The 18981-nt window shown below is 50.9% G+C and overlaps 2 protein-coding genes across 2 annotated transcripts in view; both read right to left on the bottom strand.

The window, feature by feature from the left end:
- LOC103171924 (neuroblast differentiation-associated protein AHNAK) overlaps window positions 1-16710 on the bottom strand; it is a 29258-nt gene extending 12548 nt beyond the window's left edge. The window contains 5 exon segments of the mRNA XM_042345268.1: window positions 1-2951; window positions 3359-3549; window positions 4375-4528; window positions 5544-5614; window positions 16692-16710. Coding sequence (XP_042201202.1) covers window positions 1-2951; window positions 3359-3549; window positions 4375-4528 — 3296 coding nt within the window. The 5' untranslated portion in view covers window positions 5544-5614; window positions 16692-16710.
- Window positions 14741-17566, bottom strand: cskmt (citrate synthase lysine methyltransferase). Its single transcript, XM_042345243.1, has 2 exons — window positions 16998-17566; window positions 14741-14856 (listed from the first exon to the last, which is right to left on the bottom strand). Exons 1-2 carry the CDS (start codon window positions 17494-17496, stop codon window positions 14741-14743), a joined length of 615 nt encoding a protein of 204 aa, XP_042201177.1. The 5' UTR covers window positions 17497-17566.
- Window positions 17567-18981: the final 1415 nt, after the last annotated feature.

Raw genomic sequence — 18981 nt, 5'->3', positions numbered from 1 at the left:
GCCTGTAATCCAAAGGATGGCATTTTAAACCCCTTCCCTTTCACTTTTCCTGATGCATCGGGACCCTCAATTCTAACATCAGGTGCCTCTATATCCAGTTTGGGACCCTTAAGATCTCCTTTAATCCCACCCTCCATTTTAGGTAATGATACATCAACGCCACCGTGAAATTGTTGCCCTTTACTGGAGAGTTCAATTGTAGGAGCTTTGATGTGAGGCAAGTTGACATTGAATCCTTTACCATGTGGTCCTTCTAAATCTACATTCACGTTTGGCCCTTCAAAGCCACCTTTTATCTTTGGTCCAGATATGTCAAGATTTGCATCTGGGACATTGACATCCATGTCTACATCTGCCCCATGGCCCTTGCCTTTAGGAAACCCAAAGCTGGGTAGTTTAAATTTGGGTTGCCATGATTTTCCTGAACCATCAATGTCAAGCTCTGGTGTGTCAACATCTACTTTTGGCCCTTTGATGCCTACATCTCCCTTTGGACCAGATATGTCAACTCCTCCTTTCATATGTGGACCTTTCAGATTGACGTCTGGAACATTTATACTGGGTGCCTGATATCCAAATGATGGCATTTTAAGCCCCTTCCCCATCACTTTTCCTGAGGCATCGGGACCCTCAATGCTAACATTAGGTGCCCCTATATCTAGTTTGGGACCTTTAAGATCTCCTTTAATCCCACCCTCCATTTTAGGTAATGACACATCAACGCCACCCTGAAATTGTTGCCCTTTACTGGAGAGTTCAATTGTAGGAGCTTTGATGTGAGGCAAGTTGACATTGAATTCTTTACCATGTCGTCCTTCCAAATCCACATTCACATCTGGCCCTTCAAAGCCACCTTTTATCTTTGGTCCAGATATGTCAAGATTTGCATCTGGGACATTGACATCCATGTCCACATCTGGCCCTTGTCCTTTGGGAACCTGAAACCCAAACTTGGGTAGTTTAAATTTGGGTTGCCATGATTTTCCTGAACTATCAATGTCACATTCGGGGGAGTCAATTTCTACTTTTGGCGCTTTGATGTCTATATCTCCCTCTGGACCAGATATGTCCACGCCACCTCTCATATTTGGACCTTTCAGATTGATGTCTGGAACATTTATACTGGGTGCCTGAAATCCAAAGGATGACATTTTAAACCCCTTCCCTTTCACTTTTCCTGAGGCATCAGGACCCTCAATGCTAACATCAGGTGCCCCTATATCCAGTTTGGGACCCTTAAGATCTCCTTTAATCCCACCCTCCATTTCAGGTAATGAGACATCAATGTCACCATCCAGTTTTTGCCCTTTACTGGAGAATTCAATATTAGGTGCTTTGATGTGAGGCAAATTTACATTGAATCCTTTAGCTGGAAATTTGATGCCTTTGCCTTTACCATGTGGTCCTTCGAAATCCACATCCACACCTGATCCTTGAGTGCCACCTTTTATCTTTGGTCCCGATATATTAACCTTTGCGTCCGATAAGTTGACATCCATGTCCACATCTGCTCCTCCTTCTTTGCTTCCATGAATTCCAAATTTGGGAGGCTTAAACGTGGGGATCTGTGCTTTTCCAGAACCGTCAATATCAAGTCTGTGTGAGTCCACAAATACTTTTGGCCCTTTGATATCTACGTCTGCTTTTGGGGCAGAAATATGAACATTTGCTTTTGGGGCACCAGTTCCTGAGATGTCACCTTGGAAGTTTGGTTGCACTCCAAATCCTGTTGCGGATACTTTGGGTTTTGAGATCCCAAAGGAAGGTAGTTTTGTATCTGCTGTTCCTATTTTTACTTCTGGTCCTTCAAGCTTGCCATCTATTCCAGGGATCTTCACTTCACTTGAAGTATTCAATGTTGAAAATGTAACACTTCCCTTTGGAAGTTTGGGATCCAAGTCAAGTTCTTTGACGTTTGGAATCTTAGATGTTATTTTTCCGTCTAGACCACCTGGCATATTGATATCAATTCTGGGACCTGTTATGACTCCTTTTTCTAAACCAGGTATGTTGGCATCCACGTCTCCTTTCAGTTTTGATCCACCCAAAGAAATATCAAAATCAGGCGTGGAGAATTTGTTTGATGAAATGTCACTTGAAGGGATTGTTATTTTGTGTTCCTTAACCCTCGCATCAGTATCAAGCTGAGGGGTGTCAATATTTGCCCTTATTCCAAATGGCTTAAGGTCAGCTTTAATCTTGGGGGCCGAGAGGTCTATCCTTGGTGCATTTGGGTCAACATCAACAAAATCCTTTAAAATATTAACTTCCTTTTCTCGCCCTTCAATCGTAGGTCCAGAAATTCCAAACTTGGAACTTTTAAGATCAATCTTTGGTGTTTTGAGATCTACTCTCTTTGGAGTATAAGAAGCATCAATCCCCTTCAGATCTGTATCCAAGCCTGGTACAGATATTTTGGATGCATGGAATTCAGATATCTTCACATTTCCCTCTGGACCCTCCATGTCAATCACTTGCATTTTGGAGCTTTTAAACTCACTTCTGATCTCTGAAGTAGAAACGTTTGGGCCCTGAACATGAACATCCATTGTTGGTGCAGCGATATCTACAACTTTGGTCTTTATCACTTGTGTTGTACGAGTTGCCCAGGCACCCTCACCCATTTGAATGTTTGGACCAGTAAGACTTCCTTCCGTACCTTGGAAATTAACATCTACATCCATCTCTGAGCTTTCCAGCTTTGGTCCTGACCTTATAACAGTTGTGTGTTCGTATCTTGGAACCTTTATGTGGAACTCTGGATCTCGGCTGTCTACGCCTGTTAGAACTGTGTGGCCAGAAATATCACCTGTGTGTGTGATCACCTTCCTGGTTGTTTGTATGCCATATTGTGCATCACCTTGATCTCCTGCCTCCAGATCATCTTCTGATTTCAGACGAGGTTTGATTTTCTTTCTGTAAATCCTTTGATAGTCTTCATCATCTCCACTCTAGACAAAAATGCAAAATTGTTTGTCATACACATGCTGTGATCACTGCCTGTCTGCTTTCGATCATCTTTAATAAAATGATCCTTGCATTTGATATAGCGCCTTATCACATCCTTGAGACGAATCTAAGCACTTCACAGAATATACTGTAAAGTGAATTGACTATATATTTTGTGGGCAAAACATGGCAGGCAGTTGTGCACAGCAGTGTCCCACAAACAGCCGTGGATTGAGTGACCAAATTATTATTTTGTTTGAAGGGATTATTACCCCAGAGAGTGATTTGAAAATCTTCACTGTCTGAGAGGGGTGTCTCTAAGTGTGTGCTATCACAGTGACTAGGATTCCCAATATCAGAAAGTGTTTGAACATTCACTGCCATCTTTTCAAGCCTGCGTAATACATACCAGCACAAGCTCTGGGCTCGAGGCCCCGTGGAATTCTGGTGCCCAAGTGTATCTCCCGCCCGGTGAAAGCCTTTCTCCTTTCCGATGAAGCTTCAGACCCACTGTGTGTTGATCCACCGACTGCAGTAATTTCTGGGCATCTTCATACCTCATATTGTCAAAGTAGATGGTGGCACTGACGATTTGGTCTCCTTAAAAGGGCAGAACAAGGAATTCATACGGCTCAAAAGCAAAACACTACAAACCGATTCTCCACAGCTGGTGGGCAAAGGTCCCATATGCAGCATTAAACCACGACAGAACAACTTGCATTTACATAGCACCCTTTCACAGTGGCGGAGCCCAACACTGAGTCGGGGAGGGAGGACGTGACCATAAGCACGGTCAAACAGGAAGGTCTTCAGTCGTGATCTATAAGGGGAAGGAGGGAGCAAGGCGGAGGTTTTCAGGGAGAGAGTTCCAAAGCATTGGGGCGTAGTGGCTGAAAGAGTGGCCGCTGACAGTGGAGTGGAGGGGACAAGGGACAAACACGATCAGAGCCCGCTGAGCGGAGGCAGAGGGTAGTAAAGCGGGGAGAAAACAGGTCAGAAAGATAGGGAGGTGCCGGGGTGTGAAGCAATGTTGAAGTCGATCCGTCTGTTGATAGGGAGCCAGTGGACCCTGGCAAGGACTGGTGCGTTGGGAGTTTAGTAAGGTGAGCATTTCCGAATCCGTTGTAGTTTGTGGGGAGACAGCGAGGAGGGCATCGGAGTAGTGTTTGGAGCAGTTTGGGCATTGGATCAGTCGCTCACCTGTTAATCCTGTAAGCCAAAGCTCTAATGGTGATCCGAACTGGATAAGGTTTGTGTTTGCAATGATATATTATTTTTTACGATATAGAAGGGAACGTATTGATCTGGTGGCAGTTATAATGAACAATAATGATGCAGTCAACAGTAATTACGTCATCAAAGAATCTCCCAAGTGCTTTACAGTAATGACTGGTAAGTGTAGTGACTGTCTTCATGGTTTTTTACCTTCCTTCACGATACCGCTCTTTCCCGCTGGTGAGTTCTTTTCCACATCTTTAATGAAGATGCCATCTTCAGTGCCACTTATGGAGAAGCCATGAGCAGCTGTCCCAGACCAGTTTGGGAGCATTATATCAACATTGTCCTCCTTTTCAGCCATCTGCAAGATCAGAGGGGAGCGTGATCCTCAACAACAACAATAACGTGCACTTATATAGCGCCCTCCGCACAGGGTAGCGTCTCAGAGCACTTAGCCCTGTCCACACACAAAACTGACCTAAAGCAGAGCAGATTCTCCCATTCACAGAACGAGAGAACTCTACAAGCGCCTTGCAACACGATAAAGGCCTCCAGATGTTTTACAGTAATCACTGCCGTGTGGCCACTGCGTTTTGTGTAGTAACGGCAGCAGCCATGTTGCGCACAAGATGAACAACCCATTCATTAATCAATCAGTCAGAAGGATTAATTAATCCGGACACGTGGAGAATCTCGCTCCTCTTGCATTAGTGTTAGAAGATCTTTAACAATCAACAGCACAAAACCATACAGTGAATGACCAATTTTTATTTGGTGGATTGTTGACGAGGTTACCAGGAGAGGAAATCCCTTTTTCTTTTGCAAGACTAACATGGAATACAACTGAACAGACAAAAGGGACCTTGGTTTAACATCGCGTCCGAAGGGTGTCGCCCTCTCTATCATTGTACTGCAGTGTTAATCTACTGTGGGATTGAATTGAGAATCTGCTGACTCAGAGAGGCGAGAGTGCTGTTTGGCTGACACCTATTTCGGCAAATCTTTTAATCCCATCACTACACCCTTTTGCCTTAGTACCCAACTCGTCTAACTGCTGCTAATGCTGAGGATCACCCTTATTACCGTCTCCTTCATTTCCTCTTAAGGTTTTTAGGTCCCACTGATCAGAACGTTACGTAGGTGCAGCTTATCGTTTGAGTATGACTTCTGGGCAACTTTTTTTGGAACTCAAGTTGATACGGTAGTATAGCCTAGCAGCTCGTGTGCCTTGTTTATTGCTGTCTCACACTGTTTTGGAGTACTACGAAGGCACGCCTCAAACAACGATCCCCCCCCCCCCCCCAAACCGGATGAATTGCAAACGTACGTAGCTTTGCGGAGGAGAGAGCGCTCAATTGGAACATGGCGAGATTTACCTTTCACTCTACTGTCCTCTCCGGGAATCTGTATCAGGATCCACGGCTGCTATCGCAGCTTAGAAGATCGACTGTTGAGGAGAAAGGAAAGAGAGTTACTGTCTACCGCTCAGGATCTAGAAACACTTGCTGAAGGCAACACATGCGTTGGAATGGTAATGAAGACAGGACCACATTTCACCCGACTTCCCGTCTCTCCCTAACAAGTCCTGGCGATATGCACTGCCTAAGTGAAGGTATATAATGGGAGCTCACCCTCTGTGAAGCAAGGGCAGAGGGTGAATTCCACCCGATGACCATTTTCCTTTAATGTCGAGCAGAGCCGCAGATAATTCTTTGGAAGCATTTGTTTCTGCAGTTCCGAAAAGAACTGGCTGGCAAGTTAAGACTTAGTTCCACAATTCCGTGCAATCGTAAATTTTAATAATAATAATCCTTGCATTTGATAAGAGCGCCTTAACACGTCGTTGAGATAAGACCCCGATCTCCCAGGCGAGGGTGAGGCGGAATTGCAGTCTCTTGTCTGCCTCCAGACACGCAGCCCGCGGGAGCAACCGAGAAAACAAATCCAAGTTGGAGAAAGAAAAACAGCCGCGCACAAAAAAAAAAAAAAAAACATTCTGCAGCTGAGCTGCCTGAAGAAGGACTGTATTATCCGCGATTTGGGCAACTGACCGATTGGTATGAGCAATTGTCATCGTTTCAGCTAGGGGGCAGCGTGTGCCACCAGACCAGTCTTGGCAGACATTTGCAAGCAGCTATGTCAGCTTTTAGATGGGCTCGTGTTCATGCTTGAGCTAAAATGGATTGAGGTGCGTCGAGGACTGAGGCTGGGGGCTCGGAAAGGGCAGAGAGGGGCTTGCAACCGGCCCAAAGCCTCCAAATGCAGATGGAGAACACCTTCCTGCTTTGTGTGGTGAGGGGTATTGTTAATTCACACGAGAGAGAGAGAGAGAGAGCGCAACTGTGCCTCGCCCACCTGAGAACCCTGACAGTAAGTGTCCACACAATAGGCAATGGTGAGGGGCCTCACAAACCTGCCCACACCCAATGTCCACAAAAGTTATGTGGGAGCAAACGTCTTCATCTAATTCGTTCAATCTGCGCAGCATTTTTCAAATGCCAATTGGGAGCTGTAAAACACGAACACTGTTTAACTGGTTTCAGGAAAATATTTGTCATCCTGTCTCATTATCAATTGTGCTAAATTCTGTCTTAACGTTCGAGATAGCGATCCTCGGACTTGATTCATGCGAGAGCTTTATTGTGTTGTAGAGATGTCCACAGGAGCTTCATAGGATTTTACGGTGACTCAGTGTTAACTTTGCATGAACGTGGCAGCCAATTTGCACATAGCAACAGCCCACAAACAGCCTGAAGTGAATGACTAAGTGAATGTTCTTCTTCAAGGAATGCATGGAAAAACAACTTCAAAATTTAGACTAAATTAAATTAAGAATTGGCCAAATTTTAGACACTCCGAAATTCAACAAAAAATAGATTTGAGGCCAAATCTCAAACCAAGTAACAATTAGCCTCTCTCTTTATTACGTTATCTGTGCCTCCTCATTCTAAAGACCTGGTGAATGTCATATATATATATATATATATATACACATCAAATGCAAGTATTATTAATCATTATTAATAGCCTCTTCCTAAGGCTGAGATCAGAAAGCTCAGCGCAGGCCAAGGAAACAACACCCACCACCTTCTACATCGGTGTTGCTCGGGGTTTGAACAGGCTTTATCGACTTGGCCATGGGGTGCAGAGAACTTCGTAGCAGTGAGTTACGATAGCACTGGCCCGGGCTTGCACAGGCTCTTGTGAGACAAGGGAGGAGAATGCAGGTGTAATCTTCTCTACTCTGACACACCCAGTCCCGACCTGTTAACCGCAAGCTTTGCGAGCCTCTCCCCAGTCACACACACCGGCGCGACAAGAACAGGCAAGTCCGCAAGAGTAAACAGTGAACTGCTTCAGTGAATTGCGCCGCTGCAAATCCTTCTGGCGTTGATGCGATCTTGGCCTCACGACCACGAAAGACAACTCTCTTCAGCTCCCCTCCCCACTTCTCTCCTCTCCTCTCCTCTCTCTCGGTTGCCAGTCGTGTTGTAAAGTGTTTTGAGATCTCCTCTCAACATGAAAGGTGCTGCTGGATAAATGTAAACTGTTCTATTGTTCGAGTATAACAGCCACACCCTACCCTCAAGCTACGCTCCTCCAGTCGGCTTCCAACTACCCTTCCCCTTGCCATTGCCTTTCCAGCCAACCACCCACCTACCCAGTGCCCGTTTCCACACATACCGACAATCTTTAAGAGGTTTGTTGAAATGATCTTTAAAATGATCGGGGTTTCGATAACTCAACGGGGAGGCATCATTTCCATTGGTTGGTGAGTCAGTGACTAGTTTAAGACAGTTAATGAGTGAGCAAGTGTGGAGGGTTAGGAGAAATATACTCACACACATACACACACACACACACACACACACACAGAGTGTGGTTAGGTTATGGAATGTCCTACCGGGGAGCAGTGGTTGAGACAGAATCCATATTGGCTTCAAGAGGGAACTAGAGACATATCTTAACGAGAGTCACCCACCGGGTTATGGGGAAAAGGCAGGGAAATGGGCCCTGAAAAGATGGCATCTCAGGGAGTTGGCATAGATGCTGTGGGCTGAATGGCCTCCTTCTGTGCTGTCCATGTCTTATCTGTTTCACTTCACTCCTGGCAAGTTCACTACTTGCCTTCTTCAAGACCCTCCGCTTCGGTCACCCTCTTCCCTCTATTCTCCCTGCCCTCCGCGCCTCCTAATCCTAACCGACAGCTCAGATGCAAATCCTTCTGTCCAGTCTCCCAGCAACAACAACAACAAACAAATCACATTTATATCGCGCTTTTCCACGTCAGGAGGACATCCAGCCAGTCGGTTCAGAGCCAGTCTCTGGGTCAAGTTCATACAATAACTCGTGCCCTGCTTGGTGGGCAATGGCTCAAAGTGCTTCAGAGAGGACGGGTTGGATGCTGAGCAAGAGAGAGGGGGAAGGAGGAGTGGCTATAGGCACTCGAGGCAGGATTGGAGACCGGATTTAATGGCAGAAAGCGAGAGGTAAGACGGAGACGTAGAGGGAGGATGTTCCAGAAGTTAGGGCCATAGGGGCTGAATAATAATAATAATAATTATAATACGCGCAGCTAATATAGTGCTTTATTACGTCGTGGACACGTCTCAAAGCACTTCACTGATTTATAGAACTTTACACCACAGAAGGAGGCCATTCTGCCTATCGTGACTGCTGGCTCTTCGAAGGAGCTACCAACTAGTCCCACTCCCCCCGCTCTTACCCCAACTAATCCCACTCTCCTGTCCTTACCCCAACTAGTCCCCACTCCCCCCACCCTTACCCCAACTAATCCCACTCCCCCCGCTCTTACCCCAACTAGTCCCACTCCCCCGCTCTTAGCCCAACTAGTCCCACTCTCCCCGCTCTTACCCCAACTAGTCCCACTCCCCCCGCTCTTACCCCAACTAGTCCCCACTCCCCCCACCCTTACCCCAACTAGTCCCACTCCCCCCGCTCTTACCCCAACTAGTCCCACTCCCCCCGCTCTTACCCCAACTAGTCCCCACTCCCCCACCCTTACCCCAACTAGTCCCACTCCCCCCGCTCTTACCCCAACTAGTCCCCACTCCCCCACCCTTACCCCAACTAGTCCCACTCCCCCCGCTCTTACCCCAACTAGTCCCACTCCCCCGCTCTTACCCCAACTAGTCCCCACTCCCCCCACCCTTACCCCAACTAGTCCCACTCCCCCTGCTCTTAACCCATAGCCCTGGACATTTTTCCTTTTTAAAGTATCTGTCCAATTCCCTTTTGAAAGCCGCTGTGGAATCTGCTGTAAATATAATACAATAAAGTCAAGGTGTGTCGGGGAAGGGATAGATTTGTAGGTGAGAGCGACGACCTTGAAATCAATCTACTAGGAGGCAGGGAAGACCCGGCCAGGAGTGGGGCGATGGGCGCGTGTCGTATGGAGTGAGTGAACGTGGGGGCGGCGGAGTTTGGGAGCGAGTTAGTTTGTGAATGGTTGACCGAGGGAGCTGACGAAAAAAGGGAGTTTGAAACATCTGAGCAGGATGTGATAAAGACATGAATAAGTGTTCCAGTTGCACTGGGTGTGAGATAGGGGCAGGAGTCAGGATGTGAGTCAACTGGTAAGAGAGCCATTCTCCGGGATGAGTCACTGCAATTGCCGTCAATGCCCCTGCGTGGGGGGAGAGAGGGAAATCCACATCTCCTCCAATGCAGCTCAGTGGCTGGAGCGCTCCCCTCACAAGCGAGAGGACCCGGGTTTGATTCCCGGGCGGCGGGAAAACCGTTGGTAAATTTCTTCACACACACACACACACCTCCGTTTACCCAGTAAGTAGGAACCTGGTCGTCAGTTGATTAACAGTTGTCTGAGGGTAATAACCCCTCTTTAAAAATAATCTGGTCACTCAACCCACGACTGTTTGCGGAACGCTGCTGTGCCAATTGGCTGCTGCATGACGCCCGCAAAAGAAACGCACAGTCACTGCGCCGTATATTCTGTGAAGCGCTTTGAGACGTCTCGACGACGCGCTAAAAGGGGCTATGTCAAATGGAGGGCTCGTTCTTATTATTGTAAGGATTATTATTATAGATGCGACTGCTTAGAAGGAGCATTTGTGTGGTGTGATAGCTCATTCCCACCCTCTCCCCCCCACCCCCGCCCCCGCCCCTCCCCAGGTGAGACGGCACAGAGTGGGGGAATGGAACGTGTGACTCCGCGCTAAGTGAGTCATGGGAGAACCTTTGTGTCAGTTTTTAATGGTAACAGATCTCTCAGGAAATCCAGAAGCCCTGGAATACCGAACGTGTGGAAAACTGTGCTCCGGCTCCAATCTATTTCAGGAGCACATTTTCCCTCGAGTTGGCAAAACTTTACAACAATAAATAATCCTCGCACTCGATAGGGCGCCTTTTTTTTTTGGATCAGCCGGGCGCATGACACGTGCATCACCGTGCTTAAGAGTAAGTGCCTATCACACCTCAAAGCACTCCACAGGTGTAGTGACTGTTGGTAAAACTCAGCAGCGATATCCCACAAGCAGCCATGAAACTGGGAGAGAGAACCTCCCTTCTCTTTTCCAATAGTTTGGCATCCTTAGCATCCGTCTGAACAAGCATAAGCGTGGTTCAACGTCTCATCCAGGTATAACCCCGTCCATTAAGCAACACTGCAAAGTTGGCCCATTCATTTGTAAACCTTTTCCGGGGGTAATAATCCATCACAAAAATAATATTAATCCACGGGCTTGTTTGTAAAACAGCGTCGTGCGCAATTGGCCGCCGCGTTTCACTCACAAAATACGCAAGTCAATCCACTTTACAGCGTATCCCGGTGCAGCGCTTTGAGACGTCTCTCAAGACCTGATCAGGCGCTGTATCAAATGCGAGGATTATTAGATAGGATTATTATAAACCTTTGAATCGGTGGCAACAACCCTTAACAGTGGAATGTTTTGTGGTTGAAGGGTTATCGGTTAAGTAGAATTATCATGAAACAATGCGTTGGTAATAAGGAAATGAGTCATTAATTGCACAATAACCAGGTGGGATATAAAAGATAAAGACGTTGATTTATACTGGGAAACTCACTGAACTAAAGGCCTTCATGTGCCTGTCAGCAATTCTCTTGCTACTCATTAATCAGAACACGAACATGCTTGCCCAAATACGTAGAGCAAATACCAGAATCTCGCACTAAATATTGTCCGAGCTGTTTTCTCTCTCCCCATACCCATATACACACATTCCTTTTGGAAACATTATCCTGATACATTCATCCCTTATACTGACTCCGACGCATCCTCACTGTAACAGTCTGTGATACACGACTTATAATAATAATAATAATAATAATAATAATCCTTGCATTTGATACAGCGCCTTATCACGTCTTCGAGGCGTCTCAAACGTCGTGGATTGAGTGACCGATTTATTATTTCTTAAAAGGGATTATTACCCCCCGGGAAAGGGATCCACCAATCGACTTAACAAGCGGAGTCCTAACTGCTAGTAAACAGAGGCGTGTATGTGTGTGTTTACAGAGTACCCTTCGGGCGGGATAGCATCCCAGAGCGCTTCACAGTGGCCGAGCCCGGGGGAGAGGGAAGGACGGAGGTGACTAGGCACGGTCGGAAGACGGGGAAGGAAGGAACGGGGCAGGCAGGGGATAGAGGATTACACTAAAGAAATGTTTATCCTCCGAATTAAAGTTTCTTTCTTCGGGGGAACCTGAACTCCGCAAACCAGTTTACGGTGACTGACAAAAGCAAGTGATGTGTGTGCAAATGAGTGAGATCATCAGGCGTTAAGATATTTCTGAGCCTCCATGACCCGCGGCACTTTCTCAGCACTTAAAATAACTCCTGACACACAGTGAAAGAGGGAGAGAGAGAGAGAGAGACAGTTGAGATGGTTAGAACCGAGAGAGAGAGAGAGAGAGAGAGAGAGAAGGTATGGAGAAGAATAGAAAGAAAGGGAAAGAAAATGGAGGGAGACTGAAATGGAGGGAGAGCAGGAGTAATAGTAATAAGAATCCTTGCGTTTGACGCGGTGCCCTAAAACGTCTCCGAGACGCCTCAAAGCGCTTCACGTTAAAGTCAAGACACGCAAGACACGGCGAGCGGTCACTCCATTAACAGACGCGCACGCAAATGCACGCTTGTGCACGTGCACGCCGGCCGCACACCCGCGCGCACACCCGCGCACAATGCTAGAATATCCTGAAGGGTACAGCTGTCGAACTACAGGCTCATCGGAAACAGCCCTTTAGTGGCAGATAAATCAGCAGGAAATTAAGCTCTCAACCAGGCCTGGCTTTTTCCAGATAAACACATGTGTCCTTTACGTGACGTGTCCTGCGGCAGGATATACAGCCCGGGGGGCTTCCATCCACACAAGACGCCCCATAAATAATTCACACGTTACATGCACAGGTTCCAGGATATCGCTTCAAACGGAGCTAACGCTCGCTGGACGAGCAGCGGGAAAGCTCGGGCAGACAGCGATATCAACGGCCAAGCTGCGTAGCTGTAGCCGATTAGACAGCTAACCCCCCCCCCCCCCCCACACCCCACCCCCCCATCCCAAGCCTTGGCTCTCGCCAACCTGCGCCTAGTACTCTCCGGAATTAGGTAAGCAGGGGCTTCCCTCCCGGGAGAGGAGAGAGAGAGAGAGAGAGCGCATTCCATTCCAACAATCTCTGTCTGGGATTCCCACGTGTAGGCGGGAGGCCTGGAATTCTCAGTTGGGTTCGGAGACAGGTTTCCAAATGCCAGGATTATTATTATTATTATGAAAAAGATTTAAGACTTCAGGGCCAAAAGGGTGAGGGTGTAAACAGCCAGAATCCAGAGCGTACTCGAACCCATCAGAGAACACAGAGAATTGGATTCGCTTTCGCACCCGTAGCGATCGATAGATTCACCCTATGGATTCACCCTATAGATTCACCCTATACGCACTCGCCCACAAAATATACAATCAACTCACCTTACAGCGCTTAGCGATGCCTCGAAGGTGCCGTGTCAAACGCAAGGATAGGTATATTATTATTCCTCGCACAGTCGGGAAAGGTCATACAGCGCCTGATCACGTCCTCGCGCCGTCTCTAAGCGCTTCACAGGGTACGCTGTAAAGTGTGGTGACTGTTGTGTAAGGAAAGTTGCCCAATGTTTGGCCCTGACCCGCCCGGCCGGGAATCGAACCCAGGTCCTCTCGCCTTGCGAGGCGAGGGCTCCAACCATTTGATGGAGAGAGCGAGGAATGGGGGTTACTTATGGTCGGTCACCTTCCCTTCCTCCCCTCCCCGGCTCGTTCCGTTCCCCGTCACTGTAAAGTGCACCGAGATGTTCGTTCGCTTGACCGCTCGATATCAATGCAAGTTCTCAAGGTCCCAATTCTGGTCAAACATGTCCAGATATTTTGCCCTCGTTCCCTCCGTCAATCCCACCGTCCCTCCCCCCCCCCTCTCGACCACGCCTACGCCCTCAGGAATCTTACAGCTCCATGTGAGAGAGAGAGAGAGAGAGAGAGAGTGCAATCCCCCCAAAGAATCCAAAATCTTTTCAGAAAGAAAGTGCGGAGAAAAAGAAAAAAAAAAGTATTTCTGTTTCCCCGCGTTTACAAGCTCTCGTCTCTTGCCAGTTTCCGACACTCACTCCCCCCATCGGGAGCCACGCCAGCCTCGCTCTCTCCCTCCCTCCCTCCCTCCCCCCTTTTCTCTCCCTCGCCACAAACAAGCGTTTCAGAGGAAAATTGGCCAAAGAAAATATCCCAACAGCTTCCAACCCCAGAGTCTGACTTGACCTATATACAGCGTGTTGCGTAGTCGAATCCTATTTACAGTAAACTTGTTTTTCTAAGCCTAGTCCAACCCTTTCTCCTTCTCTACTCCAACTCTCTCTCCCCCTTGGCCCTACCCCCCCCCCCAAACCCCTCCATGGAACACCGACTCTACAGTCTGTGTGTTGGGGAGGGGGTCGTTGAGAGCAAACACACACCCTACGCACATCACCGTTGGCAGGGAGGGTGGGCGTGTAGGCGGGTGACCGAAGGCGCGGTTGGGTTGGGTGCGGATGTGTGGGATGGGGGTGCTATTGTGTCTGTACCCCAAGCCCACCCACCCACCCACCCACCCACTCCCAACTCTCCCAACGAGAGGTTCCCTGAATATCGGGATCTCACTCCCAACCCAACATAGAACCTTTCGCATCGCGAGGACGTCCCAAGGTGCTGTAGCCAGGGGACGTGTAGGATATTGGGGAGGGATGGAGCCAGGGGGCGGGCGGGGCGGGCGGGCGGGCGGGGTGGGGGGGGGAGGGGTTGTTTACTGAACGCTTTTCACATCAGGGGTCTCGTTTAAAACCCCTGTGACGTCCTCCCGACGGGAAAGGCGCTGTGCGAATGCAAACCTGTGCGAAATGCGGCGGCCAAGTGCGCAGTTAATACACGGGGAGAAGGAGAGAGAGAGAGAGAGAGAGCGAGAGAGAGAGAGAGCAGTGAATCAGGGAGATGTGTGTGTGTGTGTGAGTGGGTGAGTGAGAGCGGGAGGAAGCGAGTGAGTTCTTCAGAGGGTGTTGACCTAAAACAGAGCCAAAACTTAATCCAATCTCTGGCTCTGTTGCGTTGCGTCGAACAATGAGGAGCTGTGAATTCCGGACAAAACCAGCCGGGCTCGGCTGGGACACGCCCTGGATGCGAGCGCGTTAGTGACATCTGCAACCATTTCATATCAGCGGGGAATTAGCGGGGGGGGGAGGGGGGGGAAGGGAGGAGAAGAAAGAGAGAAGGGGGTGGGGTGTGGTGGGGGGTGATTTGGGATGGTCCCAACGTTGAGGACGTCCCAAAGCTCTGTAGGCGGCGAGCGCCGGGGGTGGGACGTTGCCGACGATAATCATCCTCGCCCTCGCGACGTCTGGCGGCGCTTCGCGGGACGCACCGCAGAGCACAGTGACCGCGGGTCCTGCGGGCGAAACGCGGCGTCTCCCCCCCCGCCCCCACACACACACGCACACGCGCGCGCGCGCAGACGGCCGTGGGTCGAGTGATCGGACCCCGGGGTCCTTCTCGCTCGCGAGGAGGCGAGGGCTCTAAACCCTCCCCGGTGACCGAAGCCGCCTAGGGGTGGGGGGTGGGTGGGTGGGGTGGGGTGGGGGGGGTGGGGTGGTGGGGTGGGCGAGCGGGAGGAAGAGGGAACGCAGAAACGTCAAACGAAACCCGATTTCGCAGTCAAATAATCATTGGCAGATAACTCAGAGCCCCATTTCAATATTCAAAAACGTTTCCCAACAGAGACGGGTTTGCAGACGGACCGGACTCGCGCACCGTCGGCCACGGGGGGACATCTAACAGAGATCCCACGGTCATTATTGGACATTTGCGTATGTTTCACCCCCCGCCACCACCGCCCCGCCACCCCGCCCGGCCCCGCCCCAGCGCAAACAGCCACTGAGTCACTGATTTTATCTGGGGTGGGTGGGTGGGTGGGGTGGGGGGGTTGTCAGGTAGGACACACCGCACGCAGAGAGAGAGAGAGAGAGAAATTCCCTTCTCTTCTCCGACACGCAGGGAGATCCTCAGCGTCCGCCCTGGACAAACCACAGACGGGGAGGGGGGGTGGGGGGGTGGGGGGGGGGGTGGTGGGGGGGGAAACGGGTGAGGCTTTAGCATCTCATCCGAAAAGTATGACGTCTCGGACATTGCATCTCTCTCTCTCTCTCTCTCTCTCTCGGTGTCTCCCCCCCTCCCACACCCCTCCCCCAGCGCTGTGCTGGAGTGTCAGTCTGGACTGTGAGCTCTCAGCGTCCCTGACGTGTGGGTGTGTGGGTGGGGGGGAGTGGGGGGGGGCGGCGGAGGGGGAAGAGTACGGAAAGTTGCCTAAGGTTTTGCCCGGACCCGGCTGGGAATCGAACCGGGGGGGGTGTGGGGGCGTCTCTCCCTAACGAAGCCGCAATGCCACTATCCACATCTTCCACCAGCAGGAGGCAGTCATCAGCAGCGTGGACCCCCCCCCCTCCCCTCCCCCCACCCCCCGCCCCGAACACCACCCCACCGCCTGGGAACCGAGCCCCTCCCGACCTCTTGTTACTTCTTCCCCTTCAGCCGTCCAACTAACACACACACACACACACAGCCGCCGCGCCCTACCCCGGGCGTCTCAACAGATGGACTGCGCGCCCGCGCGCGTGTGACCTTGTCTGCGTCGTGTGCGTGTGTGCGTGCGAGTGCGTGTGCGTGTGTCAGCGCCTGTGCGCGTACGTGTCTGAAAATGTGTGTGTGTGGGACACGTGTGAGCGCCTTTGTTTTGAGGCGGGTGGTGGGAGGCGGGTGGTGGGAGGGGGGTGGTGGGAGGCGGGTGGTGGGAGGCGGGTGGTGGGAGGCGGGGGGGCTCTGAATAGCGAGCAGGAAGATGGGCGGGCGGGAAAACATTCCCCTCGTAGCCCAGGGAAAGCCGAGACCAGCTGCAGCCCCACCCGCCCTCGCAACGCAACGCAACACAACACAACACAACACAGCAATCAGTCACCGACTCAGAGACAGTCCTGACTCACCGCCCCATCACCACCACCGCCACCGCCACCGCCGCCACCAACCTCCGGGGAGGGGGGAATCTGCACATCAAGCTCAGCCTCCCCCCCCCCCCCCCCACCCCCCTCCCTCCCCGCCCCCCGCGCAGGCAAACTCTGCCCCTCGACAAATCGGTTTCGGGGTAAAAAAAAAAGTACGTTTGGTGAAACTTTGCAAAAGCTTTTGGAACTCGATTTGAACTAATGGTTAGCAACGCACCGCCCCCCCCCCCCACCCACACCCCAAACACACACACACACGGGGGTGGGGGAATCGAGGGTGAGCGCGACCAGAGTTTCGGGGGGGGGGGGGGGGAACGCGAGAGGGCGAGGCTAAGGCGTCACCTGGCGATCGGAGCAGAGCGTCGGAGGTTCCTTTGTCCAGCACCAGGTGGAAGGAGGACGGGCGGAAGGCGGAGAGGTCCGTCACGTCGGCCAACACGAAGTCCAGGCGCGAAGCGGGGTGCCCCGGGGCGAGGGCGGGGGCCGGGGGCGAGGGGGGCAGACCCCCGAACCGCTCCCGCATGAGCCGGACGGCGACGGGGGAGAAGTCCACGCCGGTGACGCGGACGGGGAAGGGGCAGCGGGCGTACAGGCCGGGCCCCAGGCCGGACGTGCCGCAGCCCAGGTCCAGCGCCCGCCGGACCCCGGGGCCGGCCAGCAGGGACGCCAGGAGGCCCGAGACGAACCCGTAGGGGAAGAACCAGTCGAGGTGCCCGAAGCCGTCGCCGACGCCGTCGCCCCGTGAGCTCTCCTCGTAAATCCGGTCCCAGGTCTCCCGCTCGTCCATCCGGTGCACCAGGTCTGCGGGTCAACAACGACAACGACGACAACAACGACGACGACAACAACGACGACGACAACGACAGTGACGATGACGACAACAACGACGACAACGATGACGACAACAACAACGACAACAACGACGCCGACAACGCATCAGAATGATAGACAATACGTTGTACTATACAATGATAAATAATATTAAATAACAGTAAATAAAACCCGTTTGTTGTTCTTTAATAAATTACGCGACAAATAATAGTGTGTAATAAAATGATATTGCGTGTAATGGTGAATGTTATTCAATGGTAAATAATACTAAACATTAATAAATAATATTAAATAACTAATATTATATAAGTAATATATAATAAACTCCCCCCGCGCGCTCTCTCTCCCCCCACTCCCCCCGCGCGCTCTCTCTCCCCCCACTCCCCCCGCGCGCTCTCTCTCCCCCCACTCCCCCGCTCTCTCTCTCCCCCCACTCCCTCGCTCTCTCTCCCCCCACTCCCTCGCTCTCTCTCTCCCCCCACTCCCTCGCTCTCTCTCTCCCCCCACTCCCCCGCGCGCTCTCTCTCCCCCACTCCCCCCGCGCGCTCTCTCTCCCCCACTCCCCCGCGCGCTCTCTCTCCCCCACTCCCCCCGCGCGCTCTTCTCCCCACTCCCCCGCGCGCTCTCTCTCCCCCCACTCCCCCCGCGCGCTCTCTCTCCCCCACTCCCCCCCCGCGCGCTCTCTCTCCCCCACTCCCCCCGCGCGCTCTCCTCCCCCACTCCCCCCGCGCTCTCTCTCCCCCACTCCCCCGCGCGCTCTCTCTCCCCCACTCCCTCGCTCTCTCTCCCCCCACTCCCTCGCTCTCTCTCTCCCCCCACTCCCCCCGCGCTCTCTCTCTCCCCCCACTCCCCCCGCGCGCTCTCTCTCCCCCACTCCCCGCGCGCCTCTCTCCCCCCACTCCCCGCGCGTCTCTCTCCCCCCACTCCCCCGCGCTCTCTCTCCCCCCACTCCCCCGCGCGCTCTCTCTCCCCCCAATTGATCATTTATTTATAAAACATAAACCGATTATCTATGACATATTAAAAAATAAAACAAAATGATTATTTATCATTTATTGTCATTAAAAAGGTATCGTCGCCGTTCATTAGGTCCGTATTAATTTTAATTAATTAGTTTACTAACAACTTATTGATTATGATGTAGTTCACTAACAAGTTATTGATTATATTATGTTTACTTTATTAATAAGTTACTGATTACATTACAGTTTATTGACGAGTTACCGATTCTGATTTGGTTTATTAACGCGTTATGGGTTATATTTAGTTTATTGACGGGTTATTGATATGGTGATGTTGTTCACGAACAACTTATTGATTATAGTTCCATTGCCAAGTTATTGATTACATATTACCAGTTTTGTTGACAAATTAATCACTAGTTTTTAAACCATTTTAAAATCCTCTCCCCCACCCACCCCCCCCTCACAGCCCCACCCCC

The sequence above is a fragment of the Callorhinchus milii genome, unplaced genomic scaffold, assembly GCF_018977255.1.
Source record: "Callorhinchus milii isolate IMCB2004 unplaced genomic scaffold, IMCB_Cmil_1.0 Scaffold37, whole genome shotgun sequence".
Lineage (NCBI taxonomy): Eukaryota > Metazoa > Chordata > Chondrichthyes > Chimaeriformes > Callorhinchidae > Callorhinchus > Callorhinchus milii.
The sequence above is the reverse complement of the archived record's forward strand: the minus strand, read 5'-3'. Positions and strand labels throughout refer to the sequence as shown.